At 40.7% G+C, this 24,075-nt stretch overlaps 1 protein-coding gene across 9 annotated transcripts in view; it reads left to right on the top strand.

Annotated features, from left to right (window-relative positions):
* The window catches only part of CACNA1A (calcium voltage-gated channel subunit alpha1 A), a 355,947-nt gene that overhangs the window by 315,166 nt on the left and 16,706 nt on the right, over positions 1 to 24,075 (top strand). For 7 of the 9 annotated variants that reach the window (XM_078385849.1, XM_078385848.1, XM_072990312.2 and 4 more), the window contains 2 exons: positions 5,112 to 5,147; positions 22,293 to 22,485. In XM_078385849.1, coding sequence (XP_078241975.1) covers positions 5,112 to 5,147; positions 22,293 to 22,485 — 229 coding nt within the window. The remainder of the gene's footprint in view (positions 1 to 5,111; positions 5,148 to 22,292; positions 22,486 to 24,075) is intronic. The other 2 variants (XM_078385850.1, XM_078385851.1) reach the window with 1 other exon arrangement.

Here is a 24,075-nt window from a genome sequence, read left to right as displayed (position 1 = left end):
CTCACTGCCAGATACTTGCCTGCTCTGCTTGTTTGCTTGGCCTTGGACTGATGAGACTTAGTGAACAGCCTTCTTGATATAACTTCCCTTCAGTCAACTTGTGGAGGGAGATTCTGGATGCAGTAAGGAGTGTTGCTTTCAGCAGACCTGTAGTCATGACATTAAAAGAGAGAAAGAAGGAGAAGGCATTTGTGGGGGGAAAGGAGGAAATGATGCAGGCTGCTCCTCTATTCTTTTTGTACAAACTCTGCATCTGATTATCAAACCTCAAAGCAACACAGTAAGTTGAGGATAGGGTGAAGCTGCTAGATCCTACAGAGTTACTGCCCAAAGTAAAGACAAGCTAGGACCTTCTAGAGCCTTCCCTCTCTATCCTTATTTCAGACTTTTCTGAGGGGGGGGAAATGTGTGATGTGGCTGTGGGAGAAATGGCCACCTCCCTTGAAGTTGCCATTTTATCTCCGTTCTCTTGTCCCATTGCAGGCCATCTGTCTAAGCAGAAAACAGACCTGTCTCTAACCTTCTTTCTTCCTTCAGATTAGAGCAGGCAAGCCAGTGTTCTCCAGCTGTTTTGGATCTCACCTCCTACATACCTGAGCCAGCATGGCCAAAGGTCGGGGACTGTTACAGTTGTAGTCTAAGACATCTGGAGGGCAGATGGTTACTGATCCCAGCACAAGTCATTGCATTTTAAACGAAGTAATTTATACTTTGTGATAACCACCAAACTCACTATACTTCACCTTGCTCAGATTTAGAGCTTCTAGTCCCATAACATATACATGCACTTACAGTAGGTGTCTTGTCACAGTGCTGTTATGATGATGCCAATCTCACCAAAAATATGCATCTGTTTTCCTACCATTCATTTCCATACAAAATTTACCGTCAGGCCATATCCAGCTAACAGCTTCCTGTGCTTCTGCCCTTAACCTGGTGATGGGGCATAGTATAAGAAGAGTTTCCCAGAAGAAGCCAGGTGTTTTTTCTATTCTACCACCTGATCTAACTGCCACCCCATACACACACCCCTGTACTTAACTGCAAATTCTGCATATGACATAACTTGTTCTGGCCCTCCATCAGTCTGTCATTGTATTAAGGCACTGTGCTGCTTCGTTTCACGAAGAGTCGGAAACGACTAAACGACGACGACACTGCTTCATTTATAAAAAGAAAACGGGAACCTGCCTATTATATATGAAGCAGCACATCTGCAGTGCCTTAATGCAATGTAAAAGTTTGTACTTTCTCTGTTCCTCCAAGTGACTGTCTTCTTAAGCAGATTTAAAGAGGGATTAAAATTGACAGCAGAAGACTCACTTGGGTTCTTTTCCAGCAATTGCAGACACTGGAAACAAACCAAAATTGAGCAGGCCTACCTGCACCAAAAATGTAAACGTCTCTGACAGAAAAGTGTAAGGATAGGCTGGCAAAGATATTGTCTGATCGCCAGCTTTAGAAGCAGACCAGCCCATCCCTGCAGCAGGCCAAACAGCAGGCTAAATGTGCATGTAGTCATGCCCATAGTCTTCTGATTTATTTCTCCAGATCTATTATATATTTGAATATTTGAGTCCAGATGCAAGCTAGAGAAGTGACAGAAAGAGACAATGTCTCTAGGACAATCCTGTCCCTTGACTGGCTGGGATGAGTTCTGATTTCTGTTGGAGGGCTTTTGTTTTTTGCTGTTGGTTTGGTCTTTCTACACAAAACGGAGTTGCCAGTCCTTACAAGCAGAGTCCTCCTGAGAGGCAGATTTCAAGATCAAACAGTGTAGCTGAGAGTTGGCTTGTCATTTGATTCCAATGACATGACATTTTGAAGTGGTCCCATGACAATTGACATGGAAACATTATATGGAAAGTGGCTATTGTAATTTTCTGGAGATTGGAGGAGAACTGTCATGACATGAAAAAAGTTTTGCATCCTTGTCACTTTCTTGTTGCTAATTATATAAATATTTTACCCAGCTTTTCAGTCCAAATAGTCCAAACATTTGGGCTCTGTTTATGAATTCTCCCCCACCCTCATTAGTTACAAGAGTAACCAGTATACATTTTCTGTATACATTTTATACATCTGTATACATTTGTATACAAATTTCTTTATGTATTTGCTAGATGAAATTGTTTCTGAAAGGGGTCCTGTGAGGGCCACAGGTAACCGTGGGAGATGCTTTTCTTCCATCCACTTGTGGCTGGACCTGCAGCAGGTGCCCACTGTAATGTAATCACTCGTGGAAAAAAATGATAAGAAAACCCAGACATTGCATCACACAACTTCATTTTTAGGAAAATAACATCATGTAGCTCGTCCAAGAAATATAAGGGTGCATTCTTGCTGGATTTTTTTTAAATGATGTTTTTAAACCATTTTAAAATGTTCCGAAGATGATGAGGACAGCTATTCTCCCCATCTCTGGCAAGATTTAACAATGTCCCTTTAAAGCACCTGAGGTGATTTAGACTGGATGGAAATGCATTAATTTTGTCATAGCTTAAAGGCAGTTTTAAAGCCCACTTACATGTAATCGTCCCCAGTCCAGAGACAGAAACAGCCTGAAGTTCTGTGGCTGGCAGACTCCCGTTGCTTTCACATAAAACCCCCAATAATGGGAGGCAACAGCATTTAGGACTGAGCTATATAAAGGTTGAGGTTGCTGGGCAAGAATTGCTAGGGCAGTTGGAGGGAATGTGATGCTTTTCTGATCCAAGGGAGGGGAGGAAGTTTTCTGCTAATCTGAGAGCCATCATTTTGCAGGTATTCAGCAAACACTATTATAAGATTGTTCATGATGATACTTCCAGAAATTAACCTGCTGGGAGCATTGAAATAGGAAGCGCTTTTTAAAATGCCACTACCTGTTAAAGGGTTAAAAGATACCAATATGACCACCTGAGACAACTTCCTTCTTTAATTCTTTTTCTGTCCCCCTCTCATCCCAGTACACAGATTGATATAGGTGTAGGGTGGCCATGTATTCTGCTTTGCAGCGGACGGTTCCTCTGTTGAAGGCTTCCTGTATTTGAAAGGCTTCTTTAAGGAGGATAAAAGCACATAAAGGGAGAACAGGAGATGGAAAGTTACCCATTATAAGTTAAAACTCTGAGATAGTAGGGTGAGCAGGCCTAGAGGTCTACAGTCTTTCCCACTATGGCAAGCTATATTGTACAGTATTTCTGTTTCAGTTATGATAATTTCTATATCTATGTATAAAATTAGCACATGCAAATCTCTGTCCTATTTTTTCCTCTTTTTTGGTGACACATATCTTCTTTCAGCCAGCTTGCACTAATGTGATGTCCCATTCCTCTCTGTGAGGCAAATGGTGATTCATGTCACTCAGGCCATGGTTACCCCAGCAAAATGTTTCCCAGTTCTTCCTTACTTTCTTTGATATTTTGTGTGTGCAGTCAGATGACACATGGCCATTATAGAATCTTTTTATTTGCCTCCATGCTGTTTCCAGATCAAATCACACCTGCCAGGAGGCTTCTACTTTTTTGTTGTGGGATTTATCACACAATAGTTTTACAGTGATGTTCTGTGTGCACGACTGTACCAATACTTTTTCTAGCAAGCTACTCAGTGTGGCTTCTGCCAGTGATATTGTTTGCCTGTATGTCCCTTTAATCTTTTTTAAATTTTTTAGCAAGTGGAGTGTCAATGTATTGGAAAACTTGTGTCACCAGCCTCTGTGCTTCACTTATTTGCAGATCCTTCCACCAGGTGGTGCTCCTTCCCCTGAGCCCTTTTATGTTTTCCTCTTGGGGATCTCGTGATAGAACTACAATGAGAACAAAGCCCGACTATGAGTTTCTCTGCTGCAAGAGGCACGAATGCAGCAGAGAAACTTGTACCCACTGATGAAATGTTGCCAAAATACTGATGTAACTAAACTTTTTTTTAAAGGGGTGTGTGTGTCCAGAAACATGAACAACCTAGAGGGAAATATTCCAGTACCAAAGTGCAGCAGGTCATATCACTTCAATTTTAGGGAAATATTACGGTAATTCAAAAATACATAGGAATGCACACCCCAGGATATTGTCACTTGACTACAGCCTGCAACTGCTCAGGGTGTAAAGAACATTAGAAAACACGGAGATCTTTTGCTGGTGTGACCACGGCCTCAGATAGGAGAGCCAGTTTATGTATCAGTTGGAGACAACAGATTAGTCAAGGTACTGAATGAACCCATTTCAGTGAACACTTCTTGAACTACATGGTTCTTTGATTAAAAGAGAAATGTCCATGGAAACAGTGCTGGTCAACCTCACTTACAAAATAGAAGAGGCAGCACAGCTATTCATAAGCTTTGCTGTCTTTCTGCCAAAACAACCCACCCATCAGTACTAAAAACACTACACACTGAACTTCAGACTCAGCATACAAATACTTTTCCAGATGCTGCTTCCATACAAATCAATGAGATCTGTCCCTATAGCCTATGCTGAAATTCCCAACACTGTAGGTACATTCATGTTTACAGGCCTTCTCTGCTTCTCCACTGACTATATCCTGCTGTGGGCTTTCTCTGCTGTTTTGCCTTGCCTGACATGATGTCTGTTTTACTCTGCCTCTCCCAAGCTGGACTGGCAAGTAGAGCAGAGGAGATGTTTGGGGGGGGGGGGGAGTCTAGAAAATCAGTAAGCGTGGCTATGTGTGCAAAGGTGACTGTCCTGGTTTGGACTGTGCAGAGTGTTGCAGCTTTTAATTGTGGCTGAGGTTTATAGTGGCTGGGGCTTGTTGCCGCATGTTTGGGGGAAAGTGGGGGGGCTTGCTGTTGTCTCTGCTGCTGCTCAGCTCATCCGTTCTGAGAAATATCTATCCTTTTGTGGTGTCTGTTTTTGGCTATCTGGGTTTTCAGGAAACACCCTTTTTTAGAGATGGGTGTCCAGCACCCGGCTGGACTGGTCCTGTGCATAAATGAGCAACATTAACCTGATTGTTCTCTCCTTACACTCCTCCCCCTCAACCCCTTTCCACATTCTGGTTCCTCCCCCCCCCTCCCCCTTGGCCCTATATTTCCCGTTGCCTTTATATTTATTTCCTTCTCTCTCTCTCTTTCCCGTTTCTGTGTGCACCGTCTTGTATGGCTGCGACAGAGGAGGAAGGCGCGACCGCGAGGGAATAATCTCAGTGTATGTACTGCAGCCTGGGCTCCTGGCTCTGCGCGCTCGCCACCTCCGGTTTTCTCCCCTGGGGTTCCTCAGAGTAGCAATCTGCCAACTCTTTGTCTGTCTATCCTCATGCGTTCCTCCCTGTCTCCCTCCCTATTTGCCATTCCCATATCATGACCCTCCTTTCCAGTTGCTTCTGCCGCATTAAATGTTGCAAAGCAAAAATCTTTCCCTTCAGCCCATTTCTCATCTTGTCTTCATTAGGCTTTCTCTTCATTCACTGTCTCATTGTACCTTCCTCCCCACTGCTTCTACTCTCATTTTCCACTCCAGCCTCTATTGTCTGCCATGTTGATTTCAGTGGCCCCAAAACAGTTTTCATTGTACTCTAGAGCAGAGCTTGGAAATAGCACTGGCCCAGGAACTGTGGGAAATCATAGTGGTCCAAAGAATAGTGTTTCCAAGCTCTGGTCTTGTGCAATGGCAGGGTGAGTTTTTGGTTGTCATTCTCATGGGCGCATACTATATGATGTGGCCAAGGGAACTTTTCGGGCCACATGAAGTTTTTGTTTTGTTTGGCTGACGGCACTTACTGGAAGAATAGCTCCATGTCACGAGCTATAACAGGTATTCCAAATGGTTCTTCTAACCTTTCCTTGATTCTGCTGCTATTCTCCTTTGGTTATGGTCACCAGAAGCCAATTGCTCCGTCAGCCAGATCCTCCTCCTCTTATGAATAACCCTTCAGGTGATCAACTGCACCCTCCTGCAGGATCTTAAAGATTTTGTGAACTAAAGCCCTCTTCATCAGATGGATCTATAATGGTTATGTATGTGGGAATATGTATGTGTGTCCCTTCATTCTGTGTGTGTGTGAGTGCGTGCGTGCGTGCGTGCGCGCGCACATGTGTGCCTTTGTGAATCCAATGACATGGGCTCTAGTTCATGAAATCTCACGCTACAATAATAGGACAAGCATATGTATGCACAAGAATTAAATCCTTCCATGTTGTATGGGGTGTACTCCCCTTTGCCTGGACATGCTGGAAATAGACCCTATTACATCCGAGTCTGCATGCACAGAATTGTATTGTACAACTGCTTATCTTTAAGATGCTACAAGATTCCTTGCTGTATATCCCCCCCTCTGTGCTAGATGGCTAAGAAGTTCTTTCCATTTTCCATCTGTTCTAGGGTATTCGTTTATGTGTGATGGTGGGGATGGGAAAGTTGTTTTTCAGAATGCACCAGCTAATTTTTCGAATACTCCCTCTGCCAAAGCTGGGTTTTGCATAAAAAGAATTCCTCTCTTTCTTCCACAACATTACTTGCCCACTTGCAGTTGTTGAATCAGATTAGCCAGGCCTTCCACAACAGTAGATATTAGGCGAGACTGTACTTCTTTCTTCACTGCAAATATAATCATACACCAAACAAAAAGCAGTAGAGCAAATGGCAATCTTTTCCTGATTCTTGGCACATGGCTTGCGTGCTTTTTTTTTTAAAGAAAAAAAAGTACTGCTCAGGAAAAAATGTGTGATATTGCATTTTTGCCTGGGTGCCATCTCCAATCAGCCCATGTTCTCTAGTATCTCCTGAATAGAAAGGTACGACATGAGCACTAGATCTCATTTATACTATGTAAAACACAACGGGACATAGCTTATTCCTTTTGATTTTAAAAAGAGTGCTTCCACCTGAGACTTATATCATGCAATTGCCCTGCCTCATTCATGGAATTTTACAAAGTGTCTGGATAATACTGTCCTTCATTTTCAGCTCTCCTGTATATTTATCCTACTTCCTTCCTCTTTTTTACTCCCCATTAAAAATCCATTAAATAGAAGATGTGGGACTAGTTGCCTTTTGCTTTTTGACTGATGGTGCCAGGATTCCTCCTTTGGAAGCATTGTTAAGTCAAATGCTTTTTAGAAATGGAGAAAAATACCTTTATCAACATTTTGAGCAACATCCATGAACATTTTTGATCATAATTTATCTGAAGCTTCCATCTATCAAAAGAGAAACATCTCTGACTGGTGCAGTAGATTTTATGTACCCTGTTCCACTGAAAATAAGACCTAACCTGAAAATACAGTAAGCCCTAGTATGATTTTTCAGGATGCTCGTAATATAAGCCCTACCCCCAAAAATAAGCCCCAGTTAAGTAAAAACCCGCGCTTCACCATTGTGCAGCAACCAGAAGATGACATGACTGCATTTAAATAAGGGTAGATGGTTGTACATGACAAAAATAAAACATCCCCTGAAAATAAGCCCTAATACAGTTTTTGGAGCAATAATTAATATAAGACCCTGTCTCATTTCAGGGAATCACTGTAATAAGAGATAATATAATGAACTTTACTATACTTTCATTAGCTTTACTATTATGAGATGTAGACACTGTACTAATTGGTGGGCAACCAATGGGTTTTTATAGCCAAACGCCCTACCCTGAAACTGACAGGGAGGAATGGGTGACAATGACCGTCCACCCCTTGCAGAGAGAGGGAGGCTGTTACCTGCTGAGCAGCACAAATGTCTTCTTTAACCAGATCAACATGTTAAGATAAACTACTTTTAGAACAATAGAATACATGGTTTTGGTCTATGCCCATGACCTCTGTTAATCTGATGACACAGTGTTCATGAAATAGCATATAATAAGTGTTTTGTATAGCAAATTTCCAATCCAATACAGAAATTGATGGAGATTTTTCGTATTGACAATCTCACAGGGGGGGAAAACTGGATCTCTTTTGTAATAAATCTGAGGTGGGTTTAACAAGGGGAATTCATTAGGTGGGGAACATCTCATCCCAGGGGACAAAACTACCAAGAGAAAGAGGCTACTCAGCAGAGGTGGGCAGATCCATCTATTGATCTTCACAAGAATCATTCAGTAGCCAGAGAACACTGCTCATCTGTATTAATTCAGGAGTGATGAATTATATGCTGCTAAATGTAAACTTTGATTTTGAGTTTTAACTGTAGACTACTCAGTGCTAAAAGTGCTACTGAGTACAAGCACTGTTCTTTGATTTTTTTAAAAAAATTGATTTTAATGGAGGATCTGGTCACAAAGATCAGGTTCTGCTGCTATAGCATCTGAAATAATAGTAATCAACAGTAGAGAAGATTGTCCAGGAGCACAAAGGTAGTTGACACTTGATTCTACACATTATCATCTCTAACAAGATGTCGCCAACAGTATTCATAGTCTCTACTAAATGCTATAAAATCTATAAAAAATGACAAACCAAGTTCCATATGAATGCACTCAAAAGAGGGAAGATAAAAATAGAACAAAATGTATTAGTCACCCATCAAAGAGAGCAACCGTCAGTAAAAAAAGATGTGTAGCCTGCATAATTAGAAATTGTAAACTGGCCAGAAAGTGCAGCACGTTTTGCTTTTGTAAAAACAACAAATAATCTTAACACTTTGAAGGCTAAAAGGTATATTATGACACAAGCTTTTAAAAAACAAATAGATATGTGTGAGGAGCAATATCCACATATATAAACATCCCACTTCTTCATCTTGTGGGGACACGAGCAGCCCATATATTTTTCATATACCACCATAGGAAAGGGCAAAGTAAGACTAATAGGCTGCAATACCTCTACATCCTCAACTATGGAAAAGAGATCAGTTACCTTTGATTTTTGACACATATGTGTACACACTTGTCAGAGTAGATAAGGGTGGATAAGCTTGCCCCTAAGAAGACCCAGCACAAACTTTGCAAGAAATTAGGTGTCAAGCATTGGCTGGATTTGATTGGATGTTTTACCTAAAACAGGTTTCTCTCTGAATTCTGCATAGCTAAGACTGTACTCCTCAGACAACAAAGATAAAACTGAAAACTTTGTATGTCATGATAAATGCTTCTTTGCAACAAATGGATTAAAATAGGTTAGATCCTCAACAAGATCGTTCACACATCCCATTGGATTTCCTACCCTAATCCACCTAACTAGCTCATTTTGCTGTTCTGCATCACCACTTTAATATACTCTTATGAATTATCACATTATGTATTTTCATTCAAGTTTAGCTGCTAAAACTATCCTCCCAGCAGAAATATGACTATTCTTATTTCCTTCCTGTGTGCTGTTAAGAATAGAGGTAGACCTTTAAGGAAGAAAGTGTATTCATCTATTAACTAATATTCTTTACAATGATCTCTGCTGATTCTCATCTCTTCACCCAGGCCTTTGTCATCATTCCTTCATTTGGCACAGTGATCCCATCCAAATAGATTCTGATGGGACTATGAGGTAGGAAGGACATATCACTTACATGTAATGTAGTTCTTCAGGTGGGCATTCATACATATGTATAAATTTTGTACCTGGGCAGGACTTTATATGGAATGCTGTTCAACACACTCATGTTTCTGAGCTCCCACCTACTTTCTCAATATGCCCAGATTGCTACAGTATTAAGGCAACACATCAGAAAATGAAGAGTGACCTCTAGGGGAATGGAAAGTGCTTTCATAAAGCCACAGACAACCAGATGAAGAATAACTGTGAAAGCTAAATATAACATCCTCTTCTTCCTTGTCATCTCTATGCAGGACACATGTGCTTAGTAAGTTGGTTTCCTGGACGTAGGGCAATTGTATCATGCAGGGTGGGTTGAAAGTACTGCCTTTCCAAAGGTAGCATTCTTATACACCTGGACATCTAAATGAAGGTCAAAGATTTGAGCCATGTCGCAGCACAACACAGGCTGGAAAGACAAGGGCTCTGCAGATAAGCAGAAGGTGTCGGCACATACTTGGAATGTACTAAGAATTGTTCTGGAGATAAATGTTTTGTCACTTAAGAGGAAAATCAAGTAGTCCTAGCTATCCACTTTTGCAGATGAGGAAAAGAAACATAGAAGCTTCTATAGTGTCAGTGTTAGCGCACAAACAGCCTTTAATTTCAATGGAAAAGTCACTTTTGATCAACATAGAATGCAAGTTCACTGTGTACATCCAGAACATATAAAGGCATACCTGGGAGAAATTTAGGTACAAAACTATTCCACCTCATGTGGTTCTGATCTTAAGTGAGAAGATGATGGCATACAGAACAAGCTAAACTGCATGAAAAGTGAGGTAGTGAGGATTTATTCTCTGGGCTAGCTAACCAAAGATACTACAGTCAAGATGGTAGCTTGGCTTTAAGAACACATAAGTGAGAGATCCAAAGAGTTTCCACTCAGTCATGCAGAGATGAGCAATACCCATCAAACTGGTGGAGCCACTAAAGGATATAAGTCATTTGAAAAACTTTTTAACATTGCAGGCAAGAACCCAGACTGAAACTAACTACAAGATAATGATAGGCTGAAATTGTCACCACATGGACTTGTTATGGAGGAAAATGGAGACTTGAACAGCAATAAGGACTGAAGAATGTACTTCAGTAAACAGCAAACAGAGTCAGTTCTATCAAAGATGGGGAACTCATGAATTTGGATAATTTAGTTTTATATGAGCGTCTCCAAGCAACTTCTGGTGTCCTCCCAAAGGTGAAGTTTGTGAATGGTAGATTGGTGGCTGGTTCTGTTTCATGATAATGTGACTGGGATCCTTCGACATCTCAACATTTTTGCATTGAAACAACAGGAGCATTGTTATGAACCATAGTTATCTTGGCCACCATGGTATCACAAGCATCGCATTGACTTGATGAATGAGAGAATATGGGGGAAGTAGCCACTTTCCCTACTGGAACATGAATGCATTGCCCAAATAACCCATGTGAGACCCTGCTTTACTGCAGAAGTGTGGACCCTTTTAGACATTTCCATGTGAAAGTAAAAGAGTGATGATTCTTTGGCCCCTCCAATAGAAGAGGCAATGGACAACAGTGAAAATTAGTTGGCATTTGTGCACTGTATATGGTTGACAATGTTGTCATCTTCCCCAAGGAAATGAGTAACTTGAATAGAAATGTTTCTGGGACTGCACCAATTCAGCAGCGCAAGGCTGAGCCTCATCATACCTGTGCATTCTCCACTGCTATTTTTTTACAGAAGATTATTATTGTGTTGTCCAAGAAACTTGGTCAATATGGTCTACCAATTCCTGTTGAAAGACCCAAGAGTAATTGTGATGGCAAGGAATGTAAGTGCATTGATGTTGTGATACCATTCTGTCGGCACATCCAAACAGTGTATTGCAATGGGATTCCAAGCAGATAAAACAAGCATCGATTGTCACCATTTATGAAGCTGAGGCAGCATCAGAATGAAAAGGTGACAATTTGGCTGATGCTAAATGAGAAGGTAACAACGCTGCTGCTCCCTTTATAAAGAGGGGAGCAAACATGGGGAGACAGAAGTTGAAAATCTCACAAAAGGTTTTTTTTGTGGCCATTGAGTGAGAAATGAGCTCTGTGGCAGTAGTACACAGAGGCCCAAATCCTCTTGCATAACAATGCAAATAGTGTAACTTTTGCAGGCAGATTGCCCCAAGTTAATACTGCAGACATTTTATTTATTTATTTCACTTATATGCCGCCCACAGTACTCAAAGGTCTCTGGGTGGTTTACAACATTTAAAATACAATAAAAAAGATCAGTTGCACAGTGAGTCACAGAGCTCAGGATGTAACTGATAATATCGATAATGATTTCTTTGGCGGCAAATTGCCTCCAAAAGTTAGACCATTTGTGCTATGCCAATATAAAAAAGTAAGAGGATGTGGCCTAGAGTCTTGCAAAGGGATAGCTCACATGTTGTATTTTGGAAAATGTGAGCCATTTTCTTTTGAAACCTAAGAAATGTTGTTGCTGTTTTTTAAAGGGGGGGATGCAGCCGCATTCTCCTAGAGGAAATGTGCTCTTGATACTTTGAATTTGCAATCTGCTGTGTATAGTTTTTTCTCTTCCTGGTCCATTGTTTCTATGCGCATTTTCTGGGTGTCCATCATTGTACAGCCTCATCAATGTCAGAATTAAGTTTTTGATTGTGAAATGAAAAGTAGCACCTTTCAATATATTCTATCTTATTTTCTTCAGCCTTCTAGCTGTTAATGGAGTCAAGAAGGAATTCTAGCAGGACACTTTTGCCACTTTTAAGAAGGCAGGTAACATTGGAAACAGAAACCTGGACTACATTCAGATAAAGGAGGAGTGAAAATTGGTGGAAGAAAGAGCAATAATTGAAATACGCAGATGACACAATTTTACTGTCAAAAAGCAGCAATGACTTTAAACAACTCTGGTGAAACTGAAAAAAGAAAGTGCCAAAGCAGGCCTGCAGCTGAACATTAAGGGGGGAAAATCATGGCTAGTGAAGCATTACACAAGTTTAATGTCAACAATGAAGAAATTGAAATTGTTAAAAAAAATTGCATACCTTGGTTTAATCATCAATCCAAATGGAGACTATGGCCAATAAATCAGAAGAAGACAGGGACTAGGAAAGGCAGCAATGATGGAAGTACAAAAGATCAAGTGTAAGGATGTGTCACTTTAGACTGTGACCAAGATCATCCACACTCTTTTATTTCTGATCAACATGTACAGGTGTGAAAGATGGACAGTAAAGAAAATTGACAGGAAGAAAATTGATTCAGTTGAAATATGATGTTGGTGGAGAGATTTGCAGATACCATAGATTGTAGAAAGACTAACAAGTGGGTCCTGCATCAAATCAGGTATGAATTATCTCTGAAGGCAAAAATAACAAAACTGCACTTGTCTTAGTTTTGGCACATCATGAGAAGACAGGATTCTCTGGAAAAGACAGTAATGCTCAGAAAGGCTGAAGGCAGCAGGAAAGGATGAAGACCCAAATACGAAATGGATTGATTCTTTAAAAGAAGTCACAGGCTTGAGTTTGCAAGAGCTGAACAGAGCTGTTGAGGACAGGACATTTCGGAGATTGCTCATTCATGGGGTTCCCATAAATTGAGAGCGACTTGAGGCAAATAACAATAATAAACAATAATTACTAAATTGCACATGACAGTAAGACTCACAGGGATCATATCATAGTAGTCCACCTCAGGATAGCTGTGTTAATAATCACCATCCCATTGCCTGAACACTCTATATTTCATGTACCTTGGGAGTTGAGATTTGAGGCATCCTCCTCATAAAGCCAAGTGTGTTGTGAAAGCCATAAATAACATGAATCACACAGCCCTGGACATAAGCATGATAACTACTGTGCAGATTGATAAGAGCTGCTTAGGCAATGGAGAGCAAGAGTAAATTTTAAGTTAAAAGTGTTGCTTTTGCAGAAGAAATAGATTTCTCATGGATTGCCTCTTCTGACAGTGAGCCAATGAATTGAACTCCAGGCATATTCTAGCCAGGAGCTGTTGCTCGTTCATCAGAACCAGCATGCAGGATGACACAGAAAACCTTGGGAACAATGTCAGAGTTGGCATGTTTGATTTGGGGACTCAGAGAGATGCCAAGGAATCTCTGTCCTGATTTGAATCCTTTGCTTCCTTGTACCTCTTCTTCTTCGCCACAGCAGGTTATAAGTGACACACCCAGTAAAACTTCACCTAATAAAAATTGATCCATGGGTACTGGAGCACTCACCATCACTCCCAACAAGGAGGTAGGTCAGAAGCTGGAACTGATACCAGTACGAAGAAGGCCATACCCTGAGTAAAATGGTAAATGTGGGTGCTGACTGAGAGCAGACGGAAAACGCACAGCTAAGGAGGACCACTTTGAGGAAGTGCTGTTTGTAGCCTGAAGAGCTTGTTCTCAGAGGAGAGTTCTTAAAGGCGGCAGGCGGAAGAATTGTATCATCTAACTTTTCTAGTGACATTTGGGCAATCGTGGCATGTAACAATACAGATTTCTTTCCCTCCCCAAAGCATAGAAATCTGTATGAATAGTTGTCATAAGATAGCAGTGTACAACTATTGACATTTTTTCTAAACGGAGCCTTCAAGGTCTAGCCTCTGGTGTGTGTTTTTTGTTGAAGCAAATGCACCATGAAGAAAAATAAAATGCAAAGTATGTAAACAAAAGGGGAGAGAGAGAGAGAGAAAGGAGAAGGGAATAGGGGAATAACACAATAAACAGCCATGTTCAGCTCAGTCTCTTCAGAAGGTGGAGACCACAGAGACTGCCCTGCGCAATGCGGCTGCTGCAGCAATCAGAGAGGAATTGAGCAGGAAGATGGCAACCACTTTATAGCCGGGAGCATGACTGACGGGGCAAGGTGAGGTTTTCCACAAAAAGTAGCTCTAGAAAAGTACAAATTAGATCCGAAATGAGGAATCCATATGCGTGATGTACAGAGAAGACCACAAGCATCTTAGGCGACAGGAGCAGCTCTTGTAAAGGTTTCTTTGAAACGTGGTGGTGATTTGTTGGGTTATGTTTGAGTGGTCTGCTCACCAGGCACAAGCATCCCCATGCTGAGCAGACCACTACATGTTCTCTGCTGGTTTCTGGAAGACTACACTATAGGCAATAGAAAGGAAAGATGGTTGAAAGAGTGTAAGTTACTCATTAGTATTTTCTCTGTTTAATACACAGTGGAACAGAATCAATCAGATGGCTATGGCGGGGAGGAGTTATGAGCAAAAATATTAAATGGCTCTTGATCAGCGACAGCTGATTCTATGACTTCTTGATCGTTGACTCAGTCCTGGGATTGTTTAGCCAGAGTAGAGCGACTGGGGAGTCTGGAGTCCTGGACAGAATTTTTTCTAGTATGCTCTTGTTCTACGTTGAAGTGATTTCAAGGACAGTTGACATGTGCAACCCATTCCTTAGTCTCACCAACCGTATAATGGAGACTGTACAGGAATTGTACTGTACTGGAATTGTTTATGGAGCATTGATTCTTGCTTTTCAAAAAACGTAAACAGTTTACTACATTATGACTACAGGTAGGGGAAAGGTTCACTGTATACAGAGGATGTTCTGTTATCTTTCTCTAAAATTTATCTAGATTAAACTGCTGGTCACTTTTATTTAAATGTGGGTGGAAAAGACTATGACAGGAAGAATACAGGATATGACTGGGTGGCTGATCTTTCCATGTTGCTCCAGGATGTTTTAGTTCGATGCATGTGCTAGAAGGGAAGAAAAAGTCATTTCCCTCTATCATAGATCTAGCAGAACATTTTCCTTTTTGGCAGTAGTTGACGGCTGTTGAAACTACATTTCACCTGACAGTATTCTGCTAGAATCTAGGGAAAGCAGCTTCCTTTACTAGCTACATGATTGCTGCTGGATATTTCACATCCACTTCTGGATGCTTCATAACTCTTTCACGCATTTTGCTTTTTAGTTTATGTGGTTGCTGGTGTCTCACAAACCTTTCTGGAGATAACTTGAATCAAGGAAATGTGGTTAATACTACACACAGGACAGTTCTGGCAGGGCTTGCTGTGAGGAACATAGCTGAATGTCTCTCAGAGTGGCAGTCCTGCAGATAATATGTCATAACCATTATGGAGGCTATTCTGCCTACAGGGTGACAGGTGTGCAGTAAAACGGCTTTTGGAGACAAGGGAATATTCAGCGAACTCATGGTTTTAGAGGATATGTTTTCTGTGGTTGTTTGGAGTTATGAGTAATGTCCAAGATTTGTTCTAAAAATATGTGATGTGTCCTAAAAGCATTCAAACTGTCAGCAACTTAGTTGTTGAGAATATAAGTGACACCTTTCTACTAATTTAATCCCTTTCAGCTTTATCAACCCAGATAATATGTGTGTTAAAAGTTTGGATAATATTTGGAGTGAGTCATCATTAGGTCTTCAGCCCATGTCATCAGACTTGATGCTGCAGGGCATAAATAGACATCGAAGCTCAAATGTGCTTGTTTACTGGAATCCTATTGGTGTTCATACAAGATTTCTATAACTTTCAGTGGCTAATTGCAGCTAACGGATGACAAGAAGGGGTGTATCTTGGCTGTGTGATCATATGCATTACTGGACAAACAGCCAAGATCCAACCAGCACCTTCTCACTTAGCAATAATTAGCTTTAACAAGCTATGTAAACCTTCCGCACTAGTACTTTTATTCACACTCAAAGTCAAATAATGTTTTAGGTTACTGAATGTAAACTCTATTTGATCACGTTTGTATGGCTGTATAGGTATCTGGCTGCAGAGCCAGAGGTTGGGAGTTGGATTCCCCACCAAGTCTCCAAGAAGAAGAGTCATCCTGGGCAAGTCGTACAGTCCCAGGCTGTCCCAAGAAGAAGGGAATGGCAAAAATATTTCTATGTATTCTCTACCTAGAAAACCCTGGAAAGGGTTGCCATAAGTCAGAATTGACTTGACGGCATATAATGATTATTTTATATTTACAAATCACAACTCCATGTAAGTGAGAATAAATATATCAACACATACTTACATGCTGGCATTTATTTTACCATAACAGCTTGTCACTAACAAGAATATATTTTATTTCATCTACACAAAAAGAATTATAATTTCTAAATCTATTTCGGTTCGACTCATTTATTTTTTCTGTTAGCATTATAATATTAGAAAAAAATGTTTCGTAAGAGTTTCTATCTTTTGGATTTTATCCATAATTCTGTTAATCAAATGTTTTTCTGTCGACTTATAGGAATGGAAATGGCAAGGAAATTTTCTATCACTCTACTTACTTTTGTGGCCTTCTGTGGCCCCTGAATCTGTTTGAGAACATTGGGTTAGCCCAGAAATGAGAAAGTGTTTTTTTAAAAAAATTGCAACACCCGGAGTACTAGGAAAGCAGTCCAAGAAAGCAGTCTTTCCCATCCCTGGACCCTCTGGAACAGAATGGGAGTCAGAGATGTGGGGCTATGGGAGAAAACAATGAATTAGCAAAAATTACCTTTCTCCCATTAACAGAAGTATTTGCTGGATCAAAAAGCTTTGTTTGGAACAACATTGGATATAGCTATACGATGGGTGTACAATATCATTTAAAATTTTTCTTTTGAGAAAGGTTAGGGGTTTTTTTGTACTTTTTATTTTATGCTACTTTAAACTGAGCAGCTCTGCACTGAGCAAATCTGAATCACAGGGAAGAGCTTCTATGTGAATACATGACCATAAATATAGCATCAGCTGAACCTGGCTGTTTTAAAGACTGATTTTCTGGCTTGGAGAACAGTAAACATAAGATATATTATGGTTCTGGATGTGTGGCTACATAGACATATTTTTTCCTCCATGATTTTCATTCTGCAGTTTCTTCTTTGTGGTCTCCTTGAATCACAGACATGGTTAATTTCTGCACCTGTGCAGGAACTCCTTGGAACATTCCAGAGCTTTACAAAGAGAGCCATTATAACAGTCTCCCCATTGTGCAGGTTCATTACTTTGAGATCTCCCCTTTCCCTCTGAGGCGCCTTCCCACCTTTACGGCTTCAACAAGAAGCCGTAAAGAAGCGTGCTATCTGTGGAAATAAGATCCTTCTAACTGACAGTCACTCAAAGTACTTGTACTGCCTCAGTGAAGGGCACCAGTCATAATCTTGACAACCTTGCAAAAAAAAATTATGAAAGTTGCTATCAAAAATAGGCAATCTCAAGATCCCATCTTTGGGGGAAAAAATCCCTTCAGGAAGTCAATTTGTCACCTCAGAAAACATCAGTTCACTGGTATCCAGCATAGTCTCCAAATGCCCTATTATGGAACTGTTGCACCTGCAGTCTGCCACAACCACCCCAATTGATCAACCTTCACAGCCAGCCAATGGAACACAGCTGCCTCCCATCAGTGTGAAAGACCTACCATCACTTCCAGAACATCCTTCGACTTCAAGTTCCTTCTCTTCTAAAGAGAAATGCTGGCTTCTGCTTCAAATATATTATTAGTTCCTACCCCAAAGAAAGGGGAAAAGACTCATGACTTCAACCAGGTTCCTAGAAAAAAGTCAAATCAAAAATCTAATGCTTCTAAGATGCTCCCAAAATCAACAATACAGACACCTCTAGACTCACAAGCAAGAACCACCCATCCCTTCAAAACTCTCCAGGATGATTTTGTCTGCCTGAGGATGAGTCACATCAACCACCTGCTTTATCCCCTAGCTTCATTCAGTCTCCAGGCTGGAGTCATTCAGTACAACACATGAAATTCCCCATTGTGAGACACCCCTCCTCAAAAACATCATTTATGCTGGAAATCTCCACAATGATATCACAGGCCACGAATCTTCTCAACAGTATTCTCCTGAGGCATCCCCTCACTTGGTTTCTACCATATGGGAATGAAGCTCTCCACTGTGTAAATGTTCTGACAATTCTAACCACCTATACCAAGGATCTCTTCTGGAGTTGAGAGCCCGCACACACACATACACATACTATCCTACTACACAGCAGTGTCCCAATTCTAGCAGGGGCTATACGCAGGTCCTGAATGGGCATTTTCCAATGCTGCTCTTTAAGCACTCTGGAATGTTCAGGGGCAATAAGCTAGACTATTAAAGGGGGTACCTTGGTTCTCCCCCATGCCCTGGTGCTTGCTCAGTTTTGGAATCTCTTGAGCATGACCAAACTCAAATTTCTCAATCTCACAAGTTTGGAAATCTGACATCTTTGAAGCAATATCATCATCATCACTCTAAATCTAAGGAACTTGCCTCTCACATACAGCAGCCATAAGTTTCAACACCACTTTATTTTAACACATAGAGGCATCCACACACTATGATCCACAAAGGGTTTGATATAGAATTTACATCCCTCCCTCCTACCAAGATCGTCCAGCCTACTCAAGTTTTACAAGAGGGAATAGTGTCCCTTCTGAGAAAGGATGCCATCCATCCCATGTGGTTTTTATTCCAAAGGAGGATGGAGACCTGAGACCCATCCTGGATTTGAGGGATGTAAATTCTCACATGGATAAAAAAAAAAAATTCAAGATAGTAGCCCTGGAAACAGTGCTAATACTTCTCAAGAAAGGGGACCGATTTGGTTTATAGACCTAAAGGATTCCTGTTTCCATAGCATCATCCACCTAGACCACCACCATTACCTCTATTTCACAACTGGCAACAAGGTTTACCAATTTAAGGTGCTTCCTTTTGATCTATCTGTAGCATCCAGGGTCTTGACAAAACATATGGTGCTGGTTGCTGGTTACCTGAAACGTCACAGAGTCACAGTTTTCACATACATAGATGACTGGGGTGTCATGTCCAACTCAAGACTTAGGGCAGAGCACAACCCTAATGGTTCTCCTCATTAAGTTCTAAAATGTTCCAAGGAATTCCTGCAGATGTGCAGAAACAACTCATATGTGTAAATCCACATATGCTTGCTTGAAGAACCAGCAACAATTTCTATATTTCTACCTGCTCTCTGCAACTCTGTTTAACCAATTGTTTTTACTTCCTTCACTGAGCAGGGTTCGTGTAATCTGGGACATAAAACTGGCTTGACAATATTTATTTCCTTCCATGATTTGGGGGTTGTCCGCCTTATTTAATTCTAGAAAGCTCTTCTTACAAAAAAATCCTGCGCTCCTTTAAATCACAAAATCAACCAAGAATTGGCTTAGACCAAGGACTGGCCCAGACCAGTGACTCCTCAAGATGACTGACCATATGATTTATAACAGCAATAACCAGAAGGATATAATTTGACCATAGAAAAGAACAGGTTACCTGAAACTGTACTTCCAGTGTGTATTGAATAAATTACTGGCCTATAATCTCAGGTTTTACTTTTAGTGAATTTTATCCAGCAAGTCACCTCACAGGAATAGTCGCCAGGTAGTGTGCATTATTTCACTATAAATTTGATTTGAGACAGTTCAGAATACACTTTTTTACACTGTAATCTCACTCATTCCTGTAGCACAATTAATGACACAGTTATGTCTGTCAAATGTTCATCACTTATTAATAAGAAATTCTTTAAAAGATTGGCCAAGATTACATGAGCTGAATTTACCTTGAGTCAAAATTTCTTTTTAGTGAATTCTTAAATAGAACTATATAAACTACGGGGTTTTATAGGAGAAATGGGGTAATACAACATGCTACAAAAGAACTGCACAATGACATACCTGAGTTATACTGGCATGAGGCAAATGGAAAACAAAGGTGGTTCATAGCCAGACATAACAACAGAATTTTACAAGTCGGCTGGCCTCAACTAGAAGACTTTATAGAAACCAGAGAATACCACCCAATCTGCTGTGGTCTATTAGTGCAAAGAACCTTCTTTGCCTGAGCAGCTGGTTTTCCCTGCAGTTCTCAACTTCAGCCAGAGCTTTTTCATAAAAGGGAACAAAAACAAGAGACAGCAGCATTGTTACTGGTATAACACTAATTGTGCCAGTAAGATTAATCATTAGCACACTGCAGATGTATAGCATACTGGCAAAAACAGATTGGATTTCTGGGTTAAGTTGAAAGGGGAAAAATGGAAAAGGCCCTTTCTTTTGTTTTCAGCATCTTTTGTGGTTTTATAATAGAAAGCCTTTGAAATGTAAAGAATTTGGGATTCCAGAAGATAGATGAATGAAAATTATTTGATATTCTGGATTGTCCTATGTTTTTGGCCTTTTATTTTATTGCTATCTGGAGGAATTTCCCCTCATAGTTGCCTGGAGTGCCTATCTGCCTGCCCTTCACCTGTGCTGATGGAATGAAATTATCAAAATGGTGGAAGAGACCATTGTCCCTCCAGTCCTTCGTATTTTGGAGTTTAGGGTTTGGAAGAGTTTGATAATACTGTCTTCAGTGAGTGTGTGTATTTTATTTTGATTACAAGCATGATGATTTTTCTTTCTTTTGTGTACTGTTTCCAGATGATGAATTGATGAGGATTATGAGGATGGTGATATAATGATAAATGAGAACTTTGAAGTACTGTTAGTGCCTATATAGGTCTACCAATTATTGATATTTTCTTTCTTTCTTTCTTTCTTTCTTTCTTTCTCGTGCACTGTTGTTATTGCTCAGTTTTGGAGTGGATGGTTGTCCCTGCTTTTTTGGACTAGTTTTGAGGGTTCTGCAGGGCTTAATTAGCTCTAGCACCAGAAACAAGAATGGGAAATCTGAAATGAAAGAACTTGAAAGATTCAGGTACTTTCAGATTTTCTGAAAGGGGCTATACATGGAAGAAAAAAGGAACCCCCAAAAGACTCTCAAATGAAAGAAATACTAACATGCCCCCTTCGCGCATTCCCAGTGGCAGATTCATCAGTCAGAGAGAGTTGAGTGATTGTTATGTTGCATGTTAGGCATCTTCAGTCTCGAAAGACTATGGTAACGTGCTTTGTATGGAGGACTTGGAACAGCGTCTGGTGTGGCTGAGGAGGCCAATTCAAGAGTGACAATCCCTTCCACACCGAAGACAAATCCAATCTGTCCCCTATCCAGCTCCCTGGTTTTGCTGCTTTTGTGACTTCCTCTTTGCCTCGGCCTCCTGGACAAAGGTTTCTTCAAATTGGGTTGAGTGATTATTAGCTTCAATTCAACAACCTCCAATGATATGTGATGCTCTTCATATGAAATGCTGTGAGAAGGCATCTGCTGAGTTGTAGGTGCTTCTATAAAATATGGCAATTAACCTCATTTTGTGATTCACTTTGAGAAAGAAAGCAACATAGCAACTATGCTTGCCACTAACTACATCCATCCATTCATTCTTGGGCAGATTGAAAAGGAGATGAAGGGAAGTTTGGTGGCTTGTAAACTGAAAAGGAATTCACAGTCCCTAACCCCCTACATAGTCGTTCTTAAGTCCTCTAGTGAATAGGAATATCTATAGAGACATTTTCATATGTACCCAGATTTCATAGAAGAAGTGGCCTGTGATTGGAGTACAGGAGGATCACCCCAAAATTTGGAAGTAAGAGCTCCCCACACCCCACAGATCACCTATGGATATGGATCCAAGCCAAGCCTGAAGGAAGGAGGAATGATAGTGCCATCTGGGGTGAACTTCTGTGATCCTCCAGATGTTCTTGGATTTCAGGTCACATCAGACCCAGCCAGCAGTTTGTGGTGAGAGATTCTGGGAGGTGGGCCTAGCAACATCTGGATGATAAACATTACCTATCCCTGCTGCAGTTATTCAACTGAACAACTGCCTAGACAGATGTCATTATAACCACATAGCATATCCCATTCCCTGCCAAATCTACAGGGGGTTTCCTTCTTAGGAGGTGCCACTCACAGTATCCATTTGAATTTCTGTTCCTTTACAGACAATTACAGATGCAAGCCCCATGAAACGTTCTGCCTCCATGTTGGGTCATTCACGCTCCAGAGGTATGCGTTTGGATGATTACTCTCTGGAGAGGGTAATCCCGGAGGAGAATCAGCGGCATCACCGGCGGCGGGAGCGGAGCCACCGGACATCAGAGCGTTCACTCAGTCGATATACAGATGTGGACACAGGTCAGACTGTAAGATCGTTGGAAATGAACTCCTAGATCAGGATTGGGGAAATTGTTACCCTCCAATATCTTTAGACTAACATGTCCTTCAGCTGTGGTCATTGACAATCTTAGCTGAGATTGGTGGTGTTTGAAGTCCACAATATCTGGAGGGTCACTGCTTTCCCACCTTTTCCCTGAAGATTAATGTTGCAGTCATCTTTTACTTCTTGCAACCTTTGGATTTGACACAGAAAGAAAATTACCTGAAAATTACAGCCTTAAGACAAAAATCTGTACCAGTGTATGAAACTTTTAGAAGAGGTAGCTGTGTTAGTCTGCACTGGAATGTCAGGTAAAAACAAAACAAAACATTAAAAAAATAAAGGAGACAAAAACATTGTGGCATCATAAATACTAACTGCTATATTTTAATATGATCTTTTGTGGGCAAGTCCACTAAGAAGAAGTGGAGTTGTCCACGAAAATTTACATTAAAATATGGCAGTCTTTAAAGTGCCACGATGTTTTTGTCTTGTTTTTTAAATTATTTTTTATTTTAGTTTTGCCTGTGTATGAAAAAGCAGTCTTGCAAGCAGTGTGCAGTTTTGGGTGGGCTGTTCATTGTTCAGAGTAATATCCAACAGAACTTTGGCTGTGGAATTACAATAGCCAGGCACAAGACATATGTAAGAATATGTATTTTTTTGCAATAATTATGAGACAGTGGCAAAAATCCTGTTGCTTACTGCAGTAAATCATGCTAGAGTAAGCCCATTGAATTAGTGGGATTTGTTGTTTCAACTCCTCTGGAATTGCACTGATTCAAATTGCCCTACTCTAACTGCAACTCCCTTCAGCATGGTAAGTCACAGTCTAAAGTAGGCCCATTAGAATTAATGGAACTTACAGAAGAGTTGACTCACCAGTCCCCACTGATTCAATAGGTCTGCTCTAGTTGCAAATTACTACTGGATTTCGGCTGGTGAGATCAATGCAGTTGTCTAAGAAGGTTTTCATTTTCTCACAACCAATCTCTTCTTCCTCCTTAAAGACTAATGATAGATCTTGATGTTTCTGATGACATCAACTCCACTCTGGGAAAAATGTGTGTCATAAGGCTATGTTTGTCTTTAAGTTGCTACAGAACTTTTCATTGTGCTTGCAGCAACGAATGCATCTCCTCTTCTGGAAGTGATTTCTTTCAGTTTACCTAGGCAAACTGCTTGCGAAAAGGAAACCGATTTGGTAGGGCACCTTCTCCCCACAAATGAAACTCACTAACTCCTGGATGCTTCCCTTTTTGCCAAATGCTCTCTGGAAAAGAGACAATTGTAAAACACCTGTCCAATGAAAGATATGCGGACATGCATAAAACCGTCTAACGTAGGCAAATACATTGCAATAATTGCAGTAGTTATACTTTTGTTTGAATGATCATGCCAAAGCTTTGTGCAATGCAAAGACTTCCATCCTCCCTTTCCTTACGGGCCATTCTTTTCCCAAACTGTACTTCACTGACTGTGTACGGAGTGGGGAAACAGCTTTAGAGTATCACATCAGCTAGGGGTTATCGGGAGACCAGCTCTTAATTCTCTTGTGAAATAACTTT

Source organism: Pogona vitticeps, chromosome 2 (genome assembly GCF_051106095.1).
Source record: "Pogona vitticeps strain Pit_001003342236 chromosome 2, PviZW2.1, whole genome shotgun sequence".
NCBI lineage: Eukaryota > Metazoa > Chordata > Lepidosauria > Squamata > Agamidae > Pogona > Pogona vitticeps.
The sequence above is the reverse complement of the archived record's forward strand: the minus strand, read 5'-3'. Positions and strand labels throughout refer to the sequence as shown.